This window comes from Heteronotia binoei, chromosome 6, assembly GCF_032191835.1.
Source record: "Heteronotia binoei isolate CCM8104 ecotype False Entrance Well chromosome 6, APGP_CSIRO_Hbin_v1, whole genome shotgun sequence".
Lineage (NCBI taxonomy): Eukaryota > Metazoa > Chordata > Lepidosauria > Squamata > Gekkonidae > Heteronotia > Heteronotia binoei.
Genome location: NC_083228.1, coordinates 122,371,323 through 122,394,964, shown reverse-complemented (window position 1 = coordinate 122,394,964; position 23,642 = coordinate 122,371,323). Strand labels below are relative to the sequence as shown.

The 23,642-nt window shown below is 40.9% G+C and overlaps 2 protein-coding genes across 11 annotated transcripts in view; one reads left to right on the top strand and one right to left on the bottom strand.

Annotated features, from left to right (window-relative positions):
• PHC3 (polyhomeotic homolog 3) overlaps positions 1-13,065 on the top strand; it is a 67,136-nt gene extending 54,071 nt beyond the window's left edge. For 7 of the 8 annotated variants that reach the window (XM_060242489.1, XM_060242490.1, XM_060242492.1 and 4 more), the window contains 6 exons: positions 2,231-2,484; positions 5,761-5,920; positions 8,802-8,916; positions 11,576-11,726; positions 11,971-12,202; positions 12,386-13,065. In XM_060242489.1, the coding sequence (XP_060098472.1) occupies positions 2,231-2,484; positions 5,761-5,920; positions 8,802-8,916; positions 11,576-11,726; positions 11,971-12,202; positions 12,386-12,540 (1,067 nt within the window). In that variant the 3' untranslated portion in view covers positions 12,541-13,065. The remainder of the gene's footprint in view (positions 1-2,230; positions 2,485-5,760; positions 5,921-8,801; positions 8,917-11,575; positions 11,727-11,970; positions 12,203-12,385) is intronic. The other variant, XR_009555595.1, reaches the window with a different exon arrangement.
• GPR160 (G protein-coupled receptor 160) overlaps positions 1-23,642 on the bottom strand; it is a 302,729-nt gene that overhangs the window by 264,818 nt on the left and 14,269 nt on the right. For 2 of the 3 annotated variants that reach the window (XM_060242513.1, XM_060242514.1), the window contains exon 2: positions 19,987-21,865. In XM_060242513.1, coding sequence (XP_060098496.1) covers positions 20,799-21,863 — 1,065 coding nt within the window. In that variant the 5' untranslated portion in view covers positions 21,864-21,865 and the 3' untranslated portion in view covers positions 19,987-20,798. Of the gene's footprint in view, positions 1-19,986; positions 21,866-23,642 lie in introns of those variants that run through there. The other variant, XM_060242515.1, reaches the window with a different exon arrangement.

Genomic DNA, 23,642 nt, shown 5'->3' with positions numbered 1-23,642 from the left:
AAATGAAAGGGTTTTGCATGAATTTAATAGTAGCAGCTGCCACTGGAGGACTGGAGGTTCGTAGGCATTCATGCTTTTAGTTCCCTTATACTTTTAATTGCCCCATCTCTTTTTCCTTTCCTCCCCTTGAGATTTCTTTTGTTTCTTTTAATTCCCTTTCTGCAAAATAATGAAGGAGGTATTGTGTTTGGCTCTGAGTCCTGTGGCAGCCATTTTGGGTGGCACCCCCACCCCTTTTCAAAATTCCATAGGTGCCCGAGGCTCAAATATGTTGGGGACTTGTCAACTAGAGAACTGGCAAATTCAAGTAATCACAATAATGCCAAGCATTCAACTATGGTACCTGACACTGGAGTGCCCATGTCAAGCCAAGGTGCAAAGCAGGCAGCCAAACAGGTCAAGCAAGAGAGCGGCACAGAGGCTTATTGCTGGAGGTTTCAAACAGAGGTCCAGCTCCCAAGTCAGGGTCACAAACATCCAAGCAGCCCACAATCCCAAAAATTATTGCAGGAGAAGAGTCCGTACAATTTCAGTGTCAGTAGAGAAGCAGAAGTTGGTGATGGGGGTCAATCAGGAAGCTTCTGTAACCAAAGGCACGCACAAAGCCGGAGGGAGTGCCTAAGAACTTCATTTTGAAGGAAGATTTATTATAAAGTAAGGGGTCTGAGTTAAACACTGAATATTATTTTCCCCCTAGTTTGGCAAGAAGGAGGTGGGTAGGGAGAGCTAGCTGGTATGCCACAAGATTGCAGAGGAAGAGGAGGGAGGTCCAGTCAAGATGCCAGGATTATTTCCAAATAAAGATTAGAGGGCAGGTATCTAGGTGGAGAGAAGGCATGTTTGTAGGCAGCCTTGATTATCTCCATAAGCTGGGCTTTCAGCAGGAAAGTCAGAGCATTTCAAATCAGATCACTCCCAACTGAGAATCTTTTAGCAAGAAATGCTAATGCGGGCATAGTGCTTTATTGGCAGGAACGCTTATGCCGGCAGAATCCTTTGTGGTTAAATGTACCTTGTTTAATTGTTTGAGAGGCCTTGATCTGTAGCATGATTACCCAGACCTGTTCTTCTCCAATATGCGTGATGCAGTTAGGCACAGGCCTACTAGCCCTTCTAGTCCTCAGACCTTTGAGGTTGTTTCTTGGCCTCAGGTAACTGACAGGCAGAAGCTGGCCTGTCATCCAGATTGAAGCAGGGGGAGGCCAACAATACTGAGGGCTTGATGGCAACAACTCACTTCCCTTTCTTAATGCAATTTCCTAAAAACGCAAAGTGGTTTTAGAAATTCAGGTGAGCAGCCATGTTTGTCTGAAGCAACAGAACAAAGTTTGAGTCCAGTGGCACCTTTAAGTTTAAATCTTGGTATAAGCTTTCTGAAGAAGCATGCACGCTCATAAAAACTTATGCCCAGAATTAAATTGTGTTGGTCTTAAAAGCGCTACTGGACTCAGACGTTGGTTTTAGAAATGAAATCAAGTGATCGTAATGCCAGAACAACCATACAAATTAACAAAAGGACAAGAATATCAAATGCTGTTGGCAAATGTGGAGCACATGTGGTTGCTTTTAGGTTCTCCCTGAATTGCAGGCAGGCATAAGTTGGCAGGGAACAGGTAGCAATGGAGCATTCTTCTTATTCCTGCTGGCCTAGATGGACCATCGAACTGACCCAGTAGTGGGATACAGAGAAAGGTAGGAAGAAAAGGAACTTGTCACTGGGTTCTCAGTTGGGCTGTATACATTAGAACATCTGGCTGGTTATTAAAACAAGGAGCAAAGAAATGAGCGTGAACCATCCCTGAATTATGACTGTGCTTACTCTAGAAGAACTGCTTTAGGCAAGAAAACAGATGACCATATATGCTGGGCCTTGCATACTATACCTTCACCCACAAGTATATTAGATGCCAGTGTAACAGGTGCATTAATTAAGCTCCTAAATTACATTGTGCAGATTGCAACTGTGTTACGTTATTTTTAAGGCTTTGCATTATGCAGGTTAAGGCTGTGCAGTGCAGTTTTTCCAGTCTGCATATGTGATGCTGCAGGGCTCTTAGCTAAGCATCAGGATGGCCTCAGTTACCTTGACTGCCCCTCAATTGATGAAACCAGTATTAGGAAGAGTTCTCAATAGTGGCAAGGCCCACAAATGCAGGTAATGCTTTCTGTAACTATGAAGACGATGGCACTTGAGTTCTATATATATTTAAAAACATTACTTTTCTTCCAGAACAAGAGGGACATTCTTCAGTGGCCTCATCAGTCAGCGCTTCTGTAATTAAATCACCATCAGACCCTTCACATGCCTCTATTCCACCACCACCTCTTTTGCTTCCAGCAGTCGCCACAAGGAGTCACAGCGCATCAATGGCTAATAGGAACCCTAGCATAGAAAACAAACCTCCACAAGCTATCGTTAAGCCACAAATCCTGACCCATGTTATTGAGGGCTTTGTGATCCAAGAGGGGTTAGAACCATTTCCTGTAAGTGTGAAGCGAAACATTCAGCAACTTTTCTGTGACCTTTTTTCTTTTTTTTTAATCCAAAAGGCAATATGTTGTGGTTGTTCGGGGCTATTGCTTAACTGAAGCTTTTTACTCTGAATAACTTGACAACAAACTGAGCTTGTTATTAGTAATTGCTGTCCATCAGACAATTGAAGGGAAATTGACTCACTGAAGCTGGCAGTACTGTTGCTTACTTGTTTAGAAGGGTTCTCTCTCCCCACCCAGAAAACTTGGGAGCCCAATTTTAATGCAGTGGAGGACCCACGCATGCAGAAAGGGAGGGACTGCAGCTTAGTGATAAGAGCATCTGCTTGGTATATGGAAAATATACCAGTCCCCAGCATCTCCAGTTAGTAGCTGATGTGAAAGACCTCTGCCTGAGACCCTGGAGAGCTACTGCCAGTGTGACTGGATATTATGGACCTTGATTGACCAGGTCTTATTCAGTATAAGGAATCTTTCTGTGTACAAGGTTCAGTGTCTGATCAGTTAGTAGCTTTATTGGATTCTAGAGAGCCACTGCCCATTAGGATATACGGTACTGGACTCAATAGATCTACTCAGTATAAGGCAGCTTCATATGCTTATAGGTTAGGCCACTTGCCAGAAGTTAGTCCAGACAAACACACTGGCTACACTCCTGAACGATATTCAGAGATAGCTTGGGCAGATTTCCAAGGAAGGAAATTACCCAGTTATGGGTTAGCCACAGAGAACAGCTCCTTGACATGAGTGTTCATTGGTGCGCAGGAAGGTACCACTGATCGGGCACTCAGAGTCGAATGGAGGGATTGTGATGGCAAATGCAGAGGCATCTCTGAACTATACAGTGAATGGATTAGATTAGTGAATGTTTTGGAGGTTATGGGCTGTTTTAATCTACATCTTTTTGATGTTTTGACAGCAAACAGCCACAAGGTAGGACCAATTGGTTTATCTCTTTGGCAATCACAAAACAGCCATGTAGACCAGACAAGTTTGATTCTGCTTGGTTGAAAAGGGCATTAGATTCTCCCTGAGCTGGTCTCGAACCAATTTAGCTTTCTAAAAAAATAAATCTCTCTTTTAATTTTTTAAAAAAATTCATACTATCTCTTGATTAGGGATGGGCATGAACCTGAATTCATCATGAAAATCACCCGGTGTGTGAGCCAAGGGTCACATGATCGCAGCTGCAGTGAACCTCCCACAAACCTCCATGGTTTTTACAGAGGTGTGGTTTGTGTTGGCAGTTTGTGCAGCAGACACACTGGTGCTGATCTCCAAACACCAAACACAAGTGGCCCTTGTGAAACCCAGGGGTGTAAAAGCCCAGATTGGTGGTGGAAGGCATTGAGGGAGAGGAGGGGTGTGTGCCACCAGCAGTGCAGGAGAGAGAGGAGGTGGAGATCCGAGGCTTGGGAGAGAAAGGGAAAGGTGATCTCCTTTGTACAGAGGCTGTGGGAACTTCAGGAAACCAGCCCATGGGGCAGTCAGAGGGAGGCCAGCAGATGAGGCCAGGTCAAAAAGGGGGGACCCCAGGAGGCCTGGAAGTCTAGGATCATGAGACTGGAAGGAAAAGGGGGGTGATCTCCTTTTGATAGAAGCGGCAAGAGTTCTGGAAAACCAGCTTATGGAGCAGACAGAGGGCACCAGATGAGGCAAGGCCAAAAATGCAGACCCCAGGAGGCCCAGAAGTTGAGGATCACAAGATCAGAAGGAAAGGGAGGGGGCAATTTCCCTTTGGTAGAAACAAACTCGTTGAGAGTTTGGCATTGCTAGCCCACAGGGAGGCCATTCTACCACATCACAAACCTCGTGAAATGAACCAGTTTAGTAAACTGGAAGGTTTTTGAAGGTTCATGAGTCTCAAATAATCTTCATTTTTCTCAATTTGTGCCCATCCCTACTCTTGATTAAGCCAAATGTAAAATTACTTTTGTATTTTAAAGACTCATCTTTTTGTTGTTGTTCTGAAAATGAATTAATGATGAAAACATATGCACGTTGTTGGGGCAAAAAGATCCATAATTGGGAAAAATGAAATTAGACATTTTAAAAGCAATATATTGATGTTATTTTCATGCCCCATAAATATTTGTGCAGCAGCTTTCTAAGCATGTCTAGATTAGTTGCCTCCAAATATTAAAAATGATTTCCTTTACTTGCATGCCATCGACTTTGATGAGAGAAGAACATGTATTCATTCTACCCCAGAGAGGAGGGAAGGGATATGGTAACATGGGAATAGGATGATGGCCAGGATCCAAAAAACACTCTTTGAGCACACTCAAGGACTTGCGCACACCTAGTGAGATCTTTGACTTTGTTCTTTGAACAGCAGTTTCTCATGCTGTGTCACAAGCTGCTTTTGGAGACACCTTCAGTTTCAAGAGGCCTGGTCTTGGATAGAGGGTGAGCTGTTTAAGAAACACAGTCTCAGAGTCTCATTGGACACATGGAATCTGTTCTGCTATTCCTTGGTTTCCAGTCACATGGTTATGCTTCACTTGTTGCCACACTGATAGATGGGCTTTCCCAAAGGAAGCTTGGCCCTCTTCCTGAATATGCTGGGACTAACTGAGCAAGCCTGTTGCTAGGAGCACAGTGCTGTTAAAGTTAGCTGTCAGATGCAACTCATGTGCAGGCCATCTTCTGAGCTTGAAAGAGAGTCAGGCCTTCATCTTATTCAGTGCAGATTTGACACCTTGTGTGCCTGGTTGTTGGGGGTTTTTTTTACATACCTGTAAAATTTGATGGAGGCATATAAACGGGTGATTAAAGAAACTAGTATGAGTCTAGTTACAATAATTAAATCATTGGGGAAAAGAAGCTCATAAGATTTAAAGGCCAAAGAAGTCCAGACTAAACAAGCTAGGCCAGCCCAAGGTCTGCCTCCTGCTGGACCAATAGTGGCCACACTTTGTGTGGAAATCTTCCCATAACATTTAAAAGCCACAAATGGAAATCCAAAATGAGGAAAGATGCTTTTCAAATGAAAACCAGATTTCTTTGCCCCTTCCTCTTCTCATTCCACCATGCTCATCTCATCTTTTTCCCCCCATTGGGTCTAATTTGGGTTGCAGGATCCAAAACAGCCTGCAATCAATGCCTTTCTTCGTGATTGGGGTATGCACCTATCCTGGTATAAACTTTTTAACAGTGAATAATAATGAACGCATCTTCAGGCCTACACTAGCTAAACTTCTAGACTATTCTTAAGCAGTGCCCATCATTTTCTTGTGTCATGATTTTCTCTTTCTGTTGTAACAGGTAAGTTGCTCGTCTCTTCTGATCGAACAGCCTGCAAAAAAAAGACTCCTGGTGGAGGGCCAGGTGATGAATGTTACTTGTGTTGAGCCAGAACTGCAGAACAATGCAAAGCATGCTGATAATTCCTCAGATACTGAGGTGGAGGACATGATTACTGAAGGTTTGTGTGATTTTAACATATACCTTTGCAATTATCTTAGTTTTCCATCCCTTGGGTGTTCTGAGTATGAGGGAGGGGCTCAGAAGAAGAGCCTCTGCTTGGCATGCAGAAGGCCATAGGCTTAATCCCCTACATGTTCAGATAAAAAGTACCAAGTATGTATGTATGTATTTATTTAGACTTTTATCCTGCCCTTCCCGTGAATGGGCTCAGTAGGTGTGAAAGTCGTGTACCTGAGATCCTGGAGAGCCATTGATGGTCTGATTTCAGTAGACAATACTGACTTTGATGGACCAAGGATCATATTCAGTATGTATGTTCAGTGTTCCAAAATCTGCATCTGCCCCCCATTTTTGTACTAAGAGAGGCTATTTCCTAAGAAGTTAAGCTCCAGTTGGAGTTTCTCAAATGTCATCATAGAGAGAATCTGTTATGTGCAGATGCTGGAGCTGCAAAAAGATGCTGGGGGAACCCTAACAAAGCATAAGCAAATCACATAGGGGTTGTCAAGTCTAATAAAATATTTTCCCCACTGCACCAGTTTTTCTTATTGTGCGCACTGGTGTAGCCTCTCTTCTGGACCTTTGTTTTGTAAAAGTCCTCAGAGAGATGAAATTGACTCTTTTTTTGTTCAAAGTTTAAAGGGATCGCAGGCTTACAGACCCCTGAAGTTGTTCAGAAAGCATGAGTATTCAGTGCAGATGGAAAATGTGATAATTCCTTATTCTTCCAGGATCAGCTGCTGGTCACCACTGGTGCTTTATTGCTGTGTTTATTGAATCTGTGTTTAGTCTGTCTGATGTAATGAGGGTGATGCGGCTCCTAAAACTTGAAATGTCAGGAGAAAATACAGTGCCATTTGTTTTTAGCATTTCTTTATGTTTTGTGCAAGATAATTGCTCTGTTGCGTATGTCAGTCTTACACTTACATCTGTGTCAATATATATTGCAGTGATTGCCAATAATGACTCTTCCTGTGGTAGCCCTAATGCATGCGAACATTCCCCCTCCCCCTCGCAGGATTACTTGTGGCTGTTTCTCTTTTAATAGCTTTTGTTCTTTAGTGGGCCTCCAACAATAGCTTGTCTGTTTTTCTGTGGGGTCTAAGCATTTGTATTCTTATTTACTGTTTGGCTTAAAGTTGACTGACAGCTGGCTACAAGTGCTGCAAATGTTCTATTCAGAAGCATCAGCCAGCACTTCCTCTGAAATGAATTTAATTTAAATATCAGCAGTTGGCAGTTTTGTCTTCATAGAAGGCCACATGAGAAAAAAAGAAGAAGCAAAACCATGTGTTTGTTAACTGGTAGGAAAATGCATACTTGGAATTAAAGCATTAATAAGCAAGCTGCTTGTCCCACCATGTGGCATTAATTTTTGCATTTTAGAAAGGGGAAATGAACAAATTTTCATATAACATGCACTGGAAGATAAACACTGTACTTCCTCTACACCAGTGGTTTAAAAAACATGTTTCAAAGAGTTTTAAAAGCTTCAGAGTTTTTTTTTTAATTTTGCAGAGTTTAACTTATATCTAGTAACCAAAATGTTGAAAGCACCCTGTGTGAATTTTTAAATCCCCTAAGCAAGAAATTCTTGAACTGAAAAATTTGATTAGGGGAAAAATGAATCAAGTGTGATTTAAATGTTATAATCTAACAAATGCAATGCTTTATATGGAATTTTTTATTGGAATAATTCCTTTTTGTCCTTCCCTTCCACTGTATACTTTCAAGAAAAAAACAGCACTGAAAACTGTTGTCGATCTAATTTTAGTACACCCAAAGAACGTGCATGATGGACCATGGATGTGGTTGCCCATTCATCTGTTTCAACAGAAATTAGCCGTCTTCCACAGAGGTCAATGGAACAACTCGGCTTCTCTGTTACACTCCCTAGCATTACTTGCATGATTTGTTAATTCCGTATCAGATTGGTGATTATTGTATCCCTTTTGTCATGTGAGAGGAGATACATAAATATTACTTTTGGTTTTGATTTGACATGCAGAGCCAATAAGGCGAATTCATAACTTGATTTTTGAAATTTGGATGAGTGTATGTATTTGTGGTTTTATTTCCTCTACATTCTTATTTACAAATCAATAAACCATACATTTACTTTCTCACACAATTCCTATAAATGATCCCCTGAAAAACATTAGTTATAATTTTGAAACTGCCAAGCTTGTCTAATATTGGGTTGGATCCAGCCAGCTTTCTTGCTCAGTCTTGCCCAATTCCACTCCCCATTTGGCATGGCTTTCATCCATGGAGATCTCATCACCAGCATGGCTTGTCACTGGCCAAAGGGAGACCCCTTTTTCCTTTTCTCGCCAATAGAAAAATTGGCTCAATCGGCTCATTGTGTTGGCAATAGCATCAATTCGTTATTAATTTTATGAAAAAGTTATGAGAAATGTAAGACTTTAATGGAAAAATAAACCACTGGAAAATTTTCCTCTCCGTATTTTTGGGTAGAGTACATGCTTTGTATGTTGAAGATAAACAGCAATATGCAGCTGTCCATGTCCAGTTAAATGGTCTTGTGTAGGAAAAGGCTCCATTCTTGCCATTTGGAGTAGTCAGTTCTAGACTAAATGGATCAGTGGTCTGACACATGGCAGCAGATCTGTATGTTTGGTAAACTATGTCTACTTAGGCAAGTATTTGCTTGTACTATACGATATAAATCCAGCTTTTGGGTTATAGAATGTGAATAATTTAGTATAGCATTTTGGTTTATTTAAAATTCTGGGCGTCCGCAACCCTGAATGTGGAGTTCAGAACAATGTCACTCAAAATTTTTCTTCTTTGGGGAAGAGGGCTCTTGAACTTAATATTATCATAAACGAGACTGACTTAATTTCTCTTTTCTTTAGAGGGACTAGATGAAATGGAAAGTGATCTCCTTAAGTGCGAGTTTTGTGGGAAAATGGGGTATGCAAATAAGTTTCTGCGGTCGAAACGCTTCTGCACTATGTCCTGCGCCAAAAGGTATTCAGTAATTCTTTAATCTATTGCTAAGTGCTTCTTCTTTGAATGGGGTTGTACTAGAGACAACATGAGACAATTTACTGCCTGAGGCAGATAGTTCAAATAGTGTTTTAGTGTCGTGGTTAACATACAATCAACCAAATAATTGACTGCATGTATTTCTTTGATGGAATCTCCAAAACCTGGTTCCTAATAGCTGAATACTATTTTGCTGGTTATTATAGCCAAAGGCTTCTTCTAATCTTTAACCTGCATGATTGAGCAATTGAAGTGCTGGATATCCTGAATTATATCCAATGAACTGTCAGCATCTTCAATGATATACTGCTCATTTAGCCTGCAGGCCTTGGGCAGTGTTACACTAGATATCACAAAGACATTTTGATATCATCAGCACAGTCACAAAGTCTGCCAGAGTATGGGTCCTTTCATTCAACCTTGCATTGCTTGGGAAGCGATAGAATTTAGTCTTACAAACATAAACCTGTATCAAGGAAGAGTTTAAAAAAATCTAGATATGGTGAGAGTGCCTTTTGGTAAACTGAACATCATTACATTCATGGAACAGGACTTCCCTGTCTCCTTCTGCTGCAGCCTGCCAAGCCCATCAACATATGGCTCTTGGGGGTCACAAGGCCTTTACACAGATGGTGACGTGGGGGTGTCACAAAGGGGGAAATTGGTGAAATAGTTCTTTTTTTGGAGAGAGAAGCATTCTTCTATCAGCAGAAAATTAAAATAGGGTACAAGTCAGTGGTTATCCAAGGATACTACCTTACAGAGTGGACTGTTTGTGTTTTTGAGCAGCGATGGTCATCAGAGACTGTGTGTGTGTTTGTGGACATTTGCCTGTGCTCTCACCCTTCTTGTTAGCTGTAGTAACAACACGGAGGCTGCAGAAACAACACGGAGTTCATAGACCAACTCAGGATATAGTTAATAGCCTGCTTGGCTTCCTTTTGCTAGCCTCTCCTCTTGCCCCATGATATGCCTCTTCTGTCTGCTAGCACTGCCCCATAGGTGGAGATTGCAAGATAGCCTCCCCTCATCCTTGCAGAGGGCAGTGAGGTTCCTCTTCCCACCTAAGACTCCTTGCCGGCCTTGGTCTGCTTGATTACCTGGATGCTTGTTCGCTTTGTCTCTATTCCAGAGGCTGGATTAACCCTTAGGCTGTTTTGCAAATTCAGCCTCCCATCTCACTGGTGAGTTTCCCTCTAGGGTTGGGGTGGTTTCCCCAGTGACCCCATTCTCCCACACTGTTCCATCAGGCCCCCTGTAGCATCCTTGCTTGAAGCAAATCTGGAAATATAAACCCCAAACAAAAAAGCAAACCCCAGTCCTCATTAGGATCTCGCAAAAACTAGGGTTCATGGGAACCAATTCCACAGGTCTTTGGGTCCTGCGTCTAGTCATTGGTAGCATTTTTAGAATTTTAAGCTATATTCAAACAATACTGTCATCTTCATTCAAGAGCCACTAAAAAGTACCTTCTTTGAAGAATCACAATATGAATGTACTTGATAAATCCACTGATTGATCCGTTAAAGTTGTGGTGTCAAACATGTGGCCCAAGGGCCGGATTAGGCCTCCAAAGGGCCCCTGAGCAACTCACTGTCATCTGCTTCCTTCGTTATCACAGCTTGCCTTGCCAGGTTTGCTCAATAGCACAGCAGCTACAGAGCAAAGCCTCTATTTTCTCTATTGGCTGAGGCTCCTCTCTTGGGGAGGAAGGGGGGGAGGCAGAGTTTGCTTTGCCAGGGTCTCTCAGATGCGCAGGTTTATTTTAAGGTGGTTTTTTTAAAAAAAAATTGTGTTTGTCTGTGTCCTTCATAAAGTTTATATCTCTGCTACTTAATCTTAAATAGGCACACACATGGCCCGGCCCAACAAGATCTCATTAATGTCAGATCTGGCTCTCATAACAAATGAGTTTGACACCCCTGAGTTAAAGTCTATTTACTCTGACATTGTGACTACAATGAAAAACAGCCAGAAGGTTATAGTGACCAAATAACTAAGGTGTATTATAATCATATACAGTAGAGCAGCAATACACAAAATGCTGGACGCAAAACACTTGAAAGGAGGAGTCCCGATGTACAGGAAGTCAACTTGACCAGTCCTGCTTCGATTATTCTTCTAGCATGGGGTGCTCCATAATCACGATAATAGAAGACGTGAAAGTGTCAATTAACAGGCTGTCTCAACTGCGTTCCAGAACTGCAGGAAACTTACCACAATCAAAGGAGACAAAAAGTCTCCAAGAAAGTTTTTCGAACCAGCACTATACTCAAAAATGGATCAAGGCTTTTGACTATAGTGCTAGTTTGAAAAACCTTTTTGTCCCCTTTGTCACCATAAACTTCTGGTTGTTTTTCATTGCAGTCTATCAGTGACAGCTCTCCAGTTTTTCTACCTCCTGAGACTTTGTGACTATGCTGATGATATCTAAATATCTTTTGTGATAACTAGTGTGGCACTGCTCAAGGCCTGCAGGCTAAAGTAGCATATTTTGAACTGGATGGCAGTCTTTCAAATTATGTGTAGATGTATTCATTTAATCCAAAATAGTTTGGAAATTATGTATTCTTGCATTCCCATTGTGCTGGAGATCTTCTATAATCTACTGTTGTTATACAGCCTTTTTTTTTAACTCTAGGTACAATGTCAGCTGCAGTAAGAAATTTGCATTATACACATCAGACAAGAGCAGTCGTTGGAGCCGGAGCCCAGATAGCCAAAGCCTGGGACGACGTGGGCGTCGGCCCAGTGGCTCTGACGGAGGTTCAAGAGAACACTTCCATAGACAGGTCCGTGGAATGTTACATAAATGCCACAGTGAACTCTTTCTAAGAACCAAGTTTGAGTCCAGTGGCACCTTTAAGACCAACAAAGTTTTATTCAAAGTATGAGCTTGGTCTTAAAAGTGCCACTTGGTTCAAACTTTGTGCTGCTGCTTCAGACCAACACAGCTACCCACCTGAATCTTATCTTTTTCTAAGAGTTATAAAGAAAAATGGTTATACTCTGGTTTATCTGTACTGCATTTTCCAGCTTCCAATTACTTATCCATCTGCAGAAGAAGACTTGGCTTCTCAGGAGGACAGTGTGCCAGTTGCCATGACCACTCGCCTGCGAAGGCAAAGCGAGAGGGAAAGAGAGCGTGAACTTAGAGAACTGAGAATTAGGAAGAAGACAGACAACATGGATCTGTTACCAGCAGTGCAATCTGACCCATCCCTGTGGACTGTTGAAGATGTTTGGGCCTTTATACGTTCTTTGCCTGGTATGAAACGAGCTCTTTTGTGTGTGTTTCCTCTAACCGCTACACAACACTGGCTATTTAAAATGTAGCTAAAATTCAGAGGAACTTGATGTTCTTTTCTTCATAGGAAGATCTTTCAGCGAAATGAGTCTTAATTTCATGACAGGCACGGCCTGCTTTTAATATTCGTCTCTTCCTTTGCAGGTTGTCAGGATATTGCTGATGAATTTCGAGCCCAGGAAATCGATGGGCAGGCTCTTCTGTTATTAAAAGAGGATCATCTCATGAGTGCAATGAATATTAAGCTAGGACCTGCACTAAAAATTTGTGCACGGATAAACTCCTTGAAGGAATCCTAGTGGAGAGCTGAGGTTTAAACAACGGTGTCCACCGGATGACAAACTTGTAAAGTAATAAGTCAACATCTTAACCATTGATGTGATTATTACTGTTGCTAAGCATCTTTTTCCACATGAGGACTATTGGAGGAGCATATTTAATATAATCTTAGCAAACCTTCCAGTAATTATCCAGCTTATCAGGAAGCATAAGCTGTGCTGGCAGACTGGTGTAGTCAAATGCAGAGTGAGGTAGAGTCAGTGAAAAGCTCTGTGAAGCGTTTGTAACATGTGGGTGATGCTTATTCCAAAAAGGCAATTATTTACCATACAAGATTTAAGCTTTTTTTAAAATATACAACCTTGATTACAGTTTTAAATTGTGTTTCTATACACTTTTTTTTTCCTTTGTAGAAAGCTTTTTAAGAATACGGATTAACAGAAGAGTCCACAGAGTCTGTGGAAGCATTGATTATGGTAAAATGCTATGCATTTAATTGTGCTCTTTGAGTTTCAATTAATCTTGAGTGTACAATTTGAAGGGCTCTTGTAACTGACTGCCTCTTCTCTCATAACCCTACAGTTCACCAACCATTATAGTATTTCCTTCAAGTGAGGAAGCTTTCTGCAAAACATGCAAGATGTTTTTGCAAATGCAGCAAGCCTTCCATTATCAACAGCTTTGTTCATCTGAACTTCATACTTTTTCATGTCAGTGTAAAGCAGAACTCCCATGTATTAACGCTTTTGGGGTAGGGTGGGGTGGGAAAAGACTTCCTTGATAAATAAGATTGTATGATAAGTCAACGCACATATTGATAAAGCTGCTGAGAACTAGAGTGGCATGATACCCTTCCCAGAGAGTACAAAAAGCACACCTGTTATGTTCTCTGTTTGCTTGCTATGCACTGAAGAGGGCATTATGTTGTTATCCTTCTAGTTTTTTTCTTGCTGCTATGTGACACAGACCAACTGTCCACCTGTCCACTCACCAGCTTAGGAAACCTATTGTTCTCCATGTGCTGTTGTCCAGCTTTGATTTCTCAAATGGCCCTAAGAGGCAAACTGAATCTGCAGAAATTTCTTCTCTTCCTGCAGTTCTCTTGTCTCCCCTCTTCCTTGCTCCCCCCCCCCCCCCCCGCAGATATTCTGCTGGATGCTGCTAGGGCCATTGTGCTTCCTGCCATATTTTGAATGAGCACTTTTTGAAACTGCAGTGATTTGAGCTCTGACTTTCTTCCTCCTAGCCTGGCATTATAAGACGAGCAAGTTACTTACCTTATAGCAGGGACTCCCCAACCAAACACCACCAAAGTATTAAGACTGTCTATTACACCAGTTCCACATATTGCATCATACATTCTGGACTCCAATGTGTTAACCCAGTTAAATGACATCAGTCCCAGTTCATCAGGATCTGAAAATCCCACTGCCATGAACAAGACTATGAAATTGCATTTAATTGCAGTGGAACTTGTACAGAAGAAATACCCCCTAGATTGTGATCATCATGTAACTGAATGTGAATCATATCATCAATAATATGGATCAAAGTTTTGCTTTTGTTCATGATTTATTAGAAGATTGGTAAATGTTTAGTCACTGTATAATGTAAAATACAATTACCCTTCTATCTTTTTGTTTTAGTGGAGACCAGAGAACAAAAATCCCCCCCCCAAAAAAGTTTTGATTTACCATTTTTAAAACAAAGGCTTTTTTGTGCATTAGGACCTTCGTTGTTTAATTAAAGATAGTTTAGAATTAGTAAAAGCACTTAGACTTGCATGCTGGTCTGGAATTTTGGAACACTTTCAGAAAGGTGTTTCTACCTGTAATAGTTAACTGTTAATAGATTAATTGTTGACAGGTTGTCAGAAGCTCAAAGTAATCCAGTTCCTTACAGAGTTAAGGAAAGCCACCAAACATTTAGGGATGAAGTATGTGTGTAAGCTTTTTTTAAAAAAAAGTATTATAAGGTATTGTTATAATCCAGTTTCTCACTTTTACTGTGTTCAGTGTCTGCATATTGCAGGAACCTGCAAATACGCTGTGGAATGTAATGTGGCCAAAGCTGCCACCCAGTCGTGTGAATGGGGTCTTTTTGGCCTAGAATGTGTTTTTGAGCAGCTGATAAAGATATTCCTGAAGGTAGCTTTAGCCAAAGCACAACTTTGAGGGATTTGGAATTTGGTATGTTTTAGGTGAGTCTTTGGAACTTGAATCATTTGGGTCAGTTTGTATCACATGTAAATGGAAAAAGGGTTGGGCCAGTATAGTCCTGTTCACTTCAAAGAGACTAAGTCAAGGAGGGACGGTGGCTCAGTGGTAGAGCATCTGCTTGGCAAGCAGAAGGTCCCAGGTTCAATCCCCCGCATCTCCAACTAAAAATGGTCTAGACAAATAGGCATGAAAAACCTCAGCTTGAGACCCTGGGGAGCTGCTGGCAGTCTGAGTAGACAATACTGACTTTGATGGACCGAGGGTCTGATTCAGTATAAGGCAGCTTCATATGTTTAATATGTATGTTTAAGTCTGAAATCCTCCGCACACTTTCTTGGGAGCAGATCCCATGAAATGCACTGAATTTGGGCTGTAAACCATTTTAAAATAGTTTGATTTTACCACCTTATGCATTACGGTAAATCTGTTTTCCAAAGGAAATACCTATTCTGGAAACTGGAACAGCTTTCCAGTAATTATAAGTAGGGCACAATTTGATAGTTAGATTAGGGTGGTAAGCATTTATATAAATTTCACCAAATACTCCCAGTTCACTGCCTGCACAGTGTAAAAGTTGACAGTGATTTCCTGATAAAGGTTATAGTATTTTTCTTATCGAGTATATCAGGGCTTTACAACCCTAAAGGAAATAAGAAAAGCACAAATGAGTCTACTCTGAAAAGAGCTGTCTGCCATGGCAGGTTAAGTGTTGGTAATACGCTTGTGTAGGGCCTATCAATTGAACAAGCATTTTCCTGATGCTCAGTGGTAGTTGGTGTACTTCCACACCAGCGTAGTACCACCAGGCTGCTGAGAGGCTCTTCTCTCATACACCATCTACTACCGCCTCCAGGCTGCCACACATTGGGGTCAGATCACAAAGGCAGCTGGGTCTTAAGTTGTATGAAGGAAGGAAGATGTTCCTTCCTCCTTGCATCTGAAAGGGACACAGAAAGCGATTCCTTCATCTTCTCTTGACTTCACAGCCTCTTTTAATATGTAGTGGGCTCCTATGCATGGCCACAGTTTGCTGGAAATGCAGTATATGAAACCTTAAGTCACTCAGAAGTGATTTCTACAACAGTAAGATGTCCAAGACATTGGAGGACCAGTATTAGCTCGCCTTTCATCTATTCAGTGTGCCTCCAAGTATTATCTCCCATGATAAAGATAAAATCACCCTTTTATTCAGTACAGTGGTTAAACTGTAAGTGGGGAGCTAGAACATCATGTAAATGTATTTCATCGCATGGAGCATTCTGTCTTAGAGCAAGCAGTTGCACTTGACCATTTTGGTCTTCTTTCCTGCCCTACAGATAAGTACAGCACCTTCACAACGGATATTCTGGGAGCTGCTAGAAGGGATTGGGAGATGCACAGGAAATTAATGCACAAGATGTGTTAACGGTGGACTCTAGTACTTGAGTGAGCACAGCTAACCAAGATAAGCACATTATTTTGCTTGTTAGCTTCTCTTGTGGTGCCTTGTTCTGGGACCTGTTCTCAGCTTTGTATCTTGTATTCCAGTATACTTGAATACCAGGGTACAAAATCTAAAGAAAGAATTGGCTTTCAGATACCGGCCTTTAACTTTAATATGCTCAGAGTTACACTGTATTGATGATGTTGTGGCGTGAGATTGCATGGTGGCAACATGACATCAGACTCTGTAACCCACTGGCATTCACCACAGACATAGTAATAGCTCTAGAAATAAAAAAAAATTCAGGCGAACTTCTTTCCCAAATAAAACCCCCCAGCTCTGGCTTAAGCAATAATGACATCAGTGAGCAAAGAACTAAAACATTCCTTGATCACTGTCTTCATTATAGATATTAATTATGTGGACACGTGACTACATTTGTTAGATGTTGTAGATTAGAGTCTGGATTAATTAGTCTTTGGTGGGTTGCATCTAGACACCAGCTTCCTAGACTGCCGGTTGACTGGAAGTAGACTTGAGGAAACTGAGGGACTGGGTGTTATGCAAGACCTAGCATAGCTATCCTGGGCAATTTATCTTTTGATATGAACTCTACTTGGCTTCCCTCCCCCTCCAGTCTGCCATGTGGACTGTAAGCATCAGCATCCCCTCCTTCCCATGTGGCTATAGGTGTAGTATGCACCCAATCTGCCTGCCTGTTTTTTTTTTTTAAATGCCTTTATTTGGAAGAATTTAGTGTCCTACAGGATGGGCATCTTCTATATGCCAAGCTGGAGGTTAGTTAAGAAAGAAAGTCAGGGGGAGCACGGCACCATCACCTTGTGCCCATCTGTATTTAAATATGGGACTTTGGCTCATGGATGAAAACAAAATTGGCGGCAGGGTATGAGCTTTTGTGAGTCACTGCTTCCTTCTTCAGATACAGCGGAAAGAAGTGAGCAGTGACTCATGAAAGCTCATTCCTTGCCGCCAATTTTGTTAGTCTTTAAGTTGCTACTGGACTCTTTTCTACTGCTACAGACAAACACAGCTACCCATTGTTATCTACCTTCGAAAGTGTGAGATGTAAATATAAGTAAAGAGGACATGTATGTATGACAAAGTAGTTATGAGCGAAGACACTGTCTGGCCCAATACTCCAGCTCGTTTTAATGTAGATGTGAGTCAGAGTTTAAATACCATTCTAGTGATGGTACTGAATTGCCTGTTTTTGCACATGAGTCTCAGTAGTAGCTCTTAGGCTCAGTTTAATTTCTTTGGATTGTATCCCAGTGATTTAAAAGAAAAAAAACTAAAGGATTATTCCCAATGAGGGCAAATTCCAACCTCATATGCTTTCCCTCACTCTGCCTGCTTTGCCCTTCCACTCTAAATTAACCTGATTGCTTTTCATCACCTATGCACATCTACAGATTTGGCAATTCCATCTGCATGAACTAATTCTTAACTTCATCACAGTTTTAGCTCCCATATTCAGGTTACTCTGTGGGGTGTCCATCATGCCAGAAAATTAAGACCCTCAAGGATTCTGAGCTGGCATTTACAGCCTATTGCCAATTTGGGGGGTTGTGGATGCGTGGCAGATCTACATAACCATTTAATCATATTCTTGGACAAATCATGGCCAAAGTTTACTTGCATATTGGGGGCGGGGGTGGTGAGTCAACCTCTGAGCATACCAGTTTTCCTGTGTTAAAACCCCCAAAGATCTGTACTACACCTTGTCCTGAGTATGGGATATACATAATTACCAGAGTACTGTTAAATTTCTGCATGTGGTTGTGGTGGGAGTTGCTTTACATTATTCCTTTACTTTAAAAGAATTATAGAAATAACCTTTTACAGAGTAGCCTCCATGCAATAGTAAAAACTCAGTAGGTATACACAAAAGTTCATATCATATTTCATCAGTAGCACTCTAATTGTTTAGCAGACCTCATAAGGATTTGATTTCCCGAAATGCAAACCCAACATCACTTCCCAGAACACTTGCATGAAATTTCCTCTGAGACTTTTCAGTGTTAATTCTTTCTCTAAAGTTTACTCTTTGTAACGTTCTTAATGGTTGTTAAGGAAAACACTGTATTACTGGCCTTAAAAAAAAGCTTTCAGTTACACCCACATTATTCTAGTGAAAATGGAGAACAATAGATGAAACTCCACATGGTTGGATATATAACAACAGAAAAGTATCCTACCTGTGTTCCAACGGCTGTCTGCCTCAGCAGCTGATTAGAGCCTCGTAGGACTAGTGAATTCTTCACTGTAGTTTAGATCTGGAATTCATCTTTTTTGTAACCATTAAAATGGTTATTCACAGACCACTTGCAAAGATGCAGTCTCTTGGAAGGCAGCTCTGTTAGTTGGTTGTGAAGTGTACCATAAGCAGGCATACCCCAACACCCCCCAAAACAACTTCTGTCATTCCAAGGATTTTTAAAAAGTTGACATATGAGGTTACCACTTGGAGAGCTAGAGATTAAATCTAATCACTTAGGAGCAGCTGGAATCAAAACCAAATGAAAACATTATCAGTGATATATTCAGAAATAATTCTCTCCCTTGACATGCTTTTGAAAGTTTTCAAGAACTTCGTCTTTTTGATGCTACTGAACCTTTCTCAGATGGCTTTCCATAAATCTACTAAGTTCAGTCAGTATTTTACTAACTAGTCCTTTTGATGGATGCCGAGTTTGAATAGCTTAACAAGAAATTGCCTTCTCCAAATGATCAAGGGAAAGATTGTCCCTGTGGTCTCAAACTTTACATTTCTAAAAAAAGGCATATTCTCTGGTTTTGTAAAGCAAGCATTTTATATCTTTCCTTAGCCTTTTCACTATTGACAGTAGCACAGTGTTTCCATAATAGGTAGTCCTAGCAAAACGGATTCATCCGTGGTGACTAAGAATGCAAGCTTAACTTGATTGCCTCTTCTATTGCACTATTTTAAACTGTTAGAACTGACAGTATTTACTATGATTTTACTTGCTTCTGAGCTCAGCTTTTCCCCCTGTGGACTGCATCCCTGTCCCTTTATTTTTGTCTTTTTTTAAAAGTGCTTCTTTTTAGTTACTATATATGTGTAAAACCCAATAAAAGAGACAAGGGGTTATGTTAGGAATGAGTGAGTCTGTGCGAGGAGGTTGCAAGGCAACTGGACTTTGAGTATATTTACATATAATGTAAAATTAATCTGTAAAGATATCTATTGTATGTTTCTGTGTTTGTATCATGGAATGGTACTTGGATTTTCCTGAACAAGTAGTTTTAACATACGTAGCATCAATTTGGCACTTATATTGTATCCAGCGAAACTGGAAAGAAAAAAAATCATACTCCTTTCCCCGGAAGCTAAACCATTTTTACATTTGGAGGGGAAAGAAGAACCCACACAGTGATTTAGATAACTTTTGTATCTATACATATCCTTTTTAAAAAAGAAAATGCACTTTCATATTAACATAGCATGTGAACGAATTTTAGATTCTCATATTTGTTATGGTCTGTAGCAGAAGTGATGTAAAATTTACTTATTATTAACCCGTCTGTCCATGGATAACCTGATTATACAAATGATGAATCAAAGCACCTTATACTATTTGCTGCTTCAGTTTGCTTGTAATTGCACCTTTTGTTATTGACACACTTTCTTTTCCCCACCTCTTATCAAGCCTTCTTGCTCAATAACATTTGCTTCCTAGTGGGATTAAATATTTGACCTACAGTATCACCCACTTGGTTTATATTACAACTCTGCATTTACAATTGTGAGTTCAGTGCTTCAGAAATAAAAGCTACTTCCATTTGTCTAGTTTGATTATTTAATCTCTTTGTCACATCTGGAACAAGAGACAGCAACAGCTGCTTGTTATTTCGTACTGATCTTCCACCTTCCTTAACAATCCAGTGCAGATTTTTCTGGAAATAAAACTAATCAAATTGTAAAAAAAAAACCCAAGATCTGAATACAAAAACACATTTATAATATTAACAATAAAAGAGCAGATTCAGCCATGTTTTCTGACTTAGCCTGGCAGGCTTTCCTAGACAGAAAGGCTTCTAGAAGGTAGCATCCCTGAGAAAGTTCTCCTTGCATTTCCTAGCCTCACTTCCCCATGGCTGGTGACTTGCTGATCAGTCCTTGGGAGGGGATACATGGGCAGAGGCACTCCTGAAGTTTGTCCTTGCCCTGACAGGTGTGATCCAGTATACTGGACAGGTGATCAGTGCGCCCGAGTAACACCAACAGATGAGGGGCATTGCAAGAGGTGTATTTTATACTTCTGGGGTGGGATGCTAAGAATGGGAAAACGTAACTTAGTTTGGCTGGGAGGGCCTAGACGACAACAGATTCCTTGTTATCCAAAAACTCTTGTTATTGCTAACAACACTACCAGGTGTCTTTTTTTAATTCTGAAATTAGTACCCGTACTGGAAATTCAACTTGGAAAACAGCACATTATGCCCCTACTGCATCATGGGTATCTCTTTCCCCTCTTTCACAGCTACATTTGTGTATTATTCTCCCATTTTGAGTTCACCAACAATTGTTACAAAACAACACAGCTTTCCCGAGTATTGTGCTGAATCAACATACTTCTCCCACAGCAGCCCGCTAACAGATCACTATTTCACTGGTGGGTTTTTCAGCTTCATCTGCATTCTGAGAGTGGAAAGGGACAAAGCAGAATTTCCAGCTGACAAACGGATCAACACCCCAGACCTCCTCTGTCAGCTCAATTTGCCGACGCCTGATCCAGTATGCAACTGCAATAAGAAAGCTGTTGATGAAGTAAAGCCAGGGAACGTTCATCTCTATGTAGGCAGGAATCTGAACATCAAGTAACACAATGAGCATTTGGAGGAAAACAAAAGGTGCCCAGTTGCCAACAAAGCAGACCAGCAGCCGTGTCAAGAAATGTTTTGCACAATCTCTAGGGCTGCACTCAGGCACATGAGGGAAGAACAACACAGTCTCGCTTTTATACAAAATCAGCTTAATTGGCTGCACCATTTCCCTCACTTCTGACCAACACAGCGCAAAAACCAGGCATATGATCGATAGCATACCTAGTGAGAGCCAATAGCTCTGACTGCTGATGTAGAAAGGGCATACGTATCCAGAATTATAATGGTTTTTATCAAGTCCTACGGCATTGCTTGGTAGTGTCAGAACATAACAGAGTACTGAAACCCACGTTAAGACCACAGCAACTGTGTACAGTGATCTCTGACATACATTAGAAGTAGCTTTGGTTATTGTCAAATAATAATCCAGGCCAGCCATCAAAGTGATGGGATAATGTAAGATCCCGTAGGTAATGGCCATAATCTGTGCCAAAACGCAGATGTGATACGTGGTAAACCGGATGCCCAAAAGCATAAAGTCATGGAAGTAGAAGATGAAAAACATGGTCACCAGAAGCACCAAGTCAAGCAGGGCTAGTGAAGTGCAGAACTGGAGCATAAAACTTCCACGCAGAGTCTGTCTTCTGATTCTAAGTAGAAACAGATTGAGTAAGACTTTTCCCAGCATGATGAGCAGTAGAGCTGTGCTAGGTTCAGAAGGCTGGAAGATGTGGCCATATCGGAAGTGCAAAATGGAACAATTCTCCCAGAACATGACAGCCATTCCTACAGGCATGTGCTCTGTTGAATTTAACTTCCACCTCCAGCTCATGCCTAAAAGAAAAAAAAGAAAAATACTGGTTAGTTTTTTCTAAATTCTTAGAAAAGCCCAATAAGGCAGTTCAGAACTACCCTTTCTTCCTCAAAACTCAATATTCAATGGGAGGTTTCTGGTGTCCTGGCCCCACTAGTGGACCTCCTGATGGCACCTCGTTTTTGACACAGTGTTGGACAGGATGGGCCGTTGGCCTGAGCAACACAGTTTCTCTTACGTTTTTAACTGAAAACTCAGTGGCCATTCTTTTCTTAAAGCTGCAGGAATTGGTCCTATTCTTTGGTTAAATTTAACCCTTGTCCCCCTCTTTTTAAATGTTTAGTTTTTTCTTTAAACTTGAGACTTCCTTCAGATTTGGAAAGAAATCCCCCCCTCCTATCTGTCCTAGTTCCATTTTACAGATCTATTACTACACACTTGACAGCCTGATTCAGAATTTAGATATATTCACAGCTTGTTTTGGTAGGAAAAACCCAGTGGGAACTCATTTGCATATTAGGCCACACTCCCTGACTGTAGGGGGGAAAGCCCAGTGGGAACTCATTTACATATTAAGCCACACCCCTGACACCAAGCCAGCCAGAACTGCATTCCTGCTCAAAAAAAACCCTGGATATATGATGCAAGATAAGTACAACCACATTTTAAGAAAAAATCCAAACATAATCCAAGAGAAGCAACACCAGCAGAGAAACAGAGATTAAAACTGGCTGTATTACACCAAATTAATATGTCAAAAACTAGGGTTCACAGTGGATAAAGGTGAATATGGTGGCCTGTTGCCTGTAAAGGCTCCCTTGGCAATGAATTTATTACATCTTTGCATGCCCATTTGCAAAACACTTTTTATCTCTCTGAAATTGATCTGATCAAAACCACTGAATTGAAAAGCTACCACAAAATGATATTAAGCATTGAGCAGAAGGTATCCAAATAGCAGCTGAAGTGTAATGCAGGAGGATGGTATAGCTGGCCAGGTGCCACGCCCAGGAGCAGAATCATGGACAGAACCATAGAGCTGAAAGGGCTATGCAGGACAGAACCATAGAGCTGAAAGGGCTATGCAGGAAGATACAAATGATCCTAAGGGACCATACACATCTGGGCCATTTGCTTTTTGAGATCTTACCGTCAGGTAGACGATATAGAGTGTTGAAGGCTAGGACAAACAGATTTAAGGACAGTTTCTATCCAAGTGCTGTGGTTAGGTTAAATGCAGGGTTATGAAGGATTATCTGTTTTAGATGTATTTAATGGTTTAAATGGTTTTAATGGTTTTATGAATGTTTAATGGTTTTATGAATGTTTATTTAATGGTTTAAATGGTTTTAATGGTTTTATGAATGTTTATCCGTTTTAGATGTATTTAGATGTTTTTAATGGTTTAAATGGTTTAATGGTTTTAGATGTATTTAAATGGTTTATGAATATGTGTGTTTGATGTGTTGGTATGTTTGTGGAAGAGCACCTCATTTCATTGCTCTCTTTTTGTTGAGAACAATGACAATAAATTCATCTATCTATCATCTATCATCTAATCTAACCACTGCCCAATGCAGGATCAGCCTAAAGTGTCCCTGATAAGTGTTTGCCCAGCTACTGCTTGAATACTGCCAGTGAGGGGAAGCTTACCACCTCCCTAGGCAGTTGATTTCACTGCTGAAAAAATGTAAAATAAAATACATATTGTAAATAAATAAATCAATCCTATTTAGCCTGCATCTTTCTGTCCCTAATCTAAACCCATTAAGTCCTATTGTCTGCTGACAACAGAAA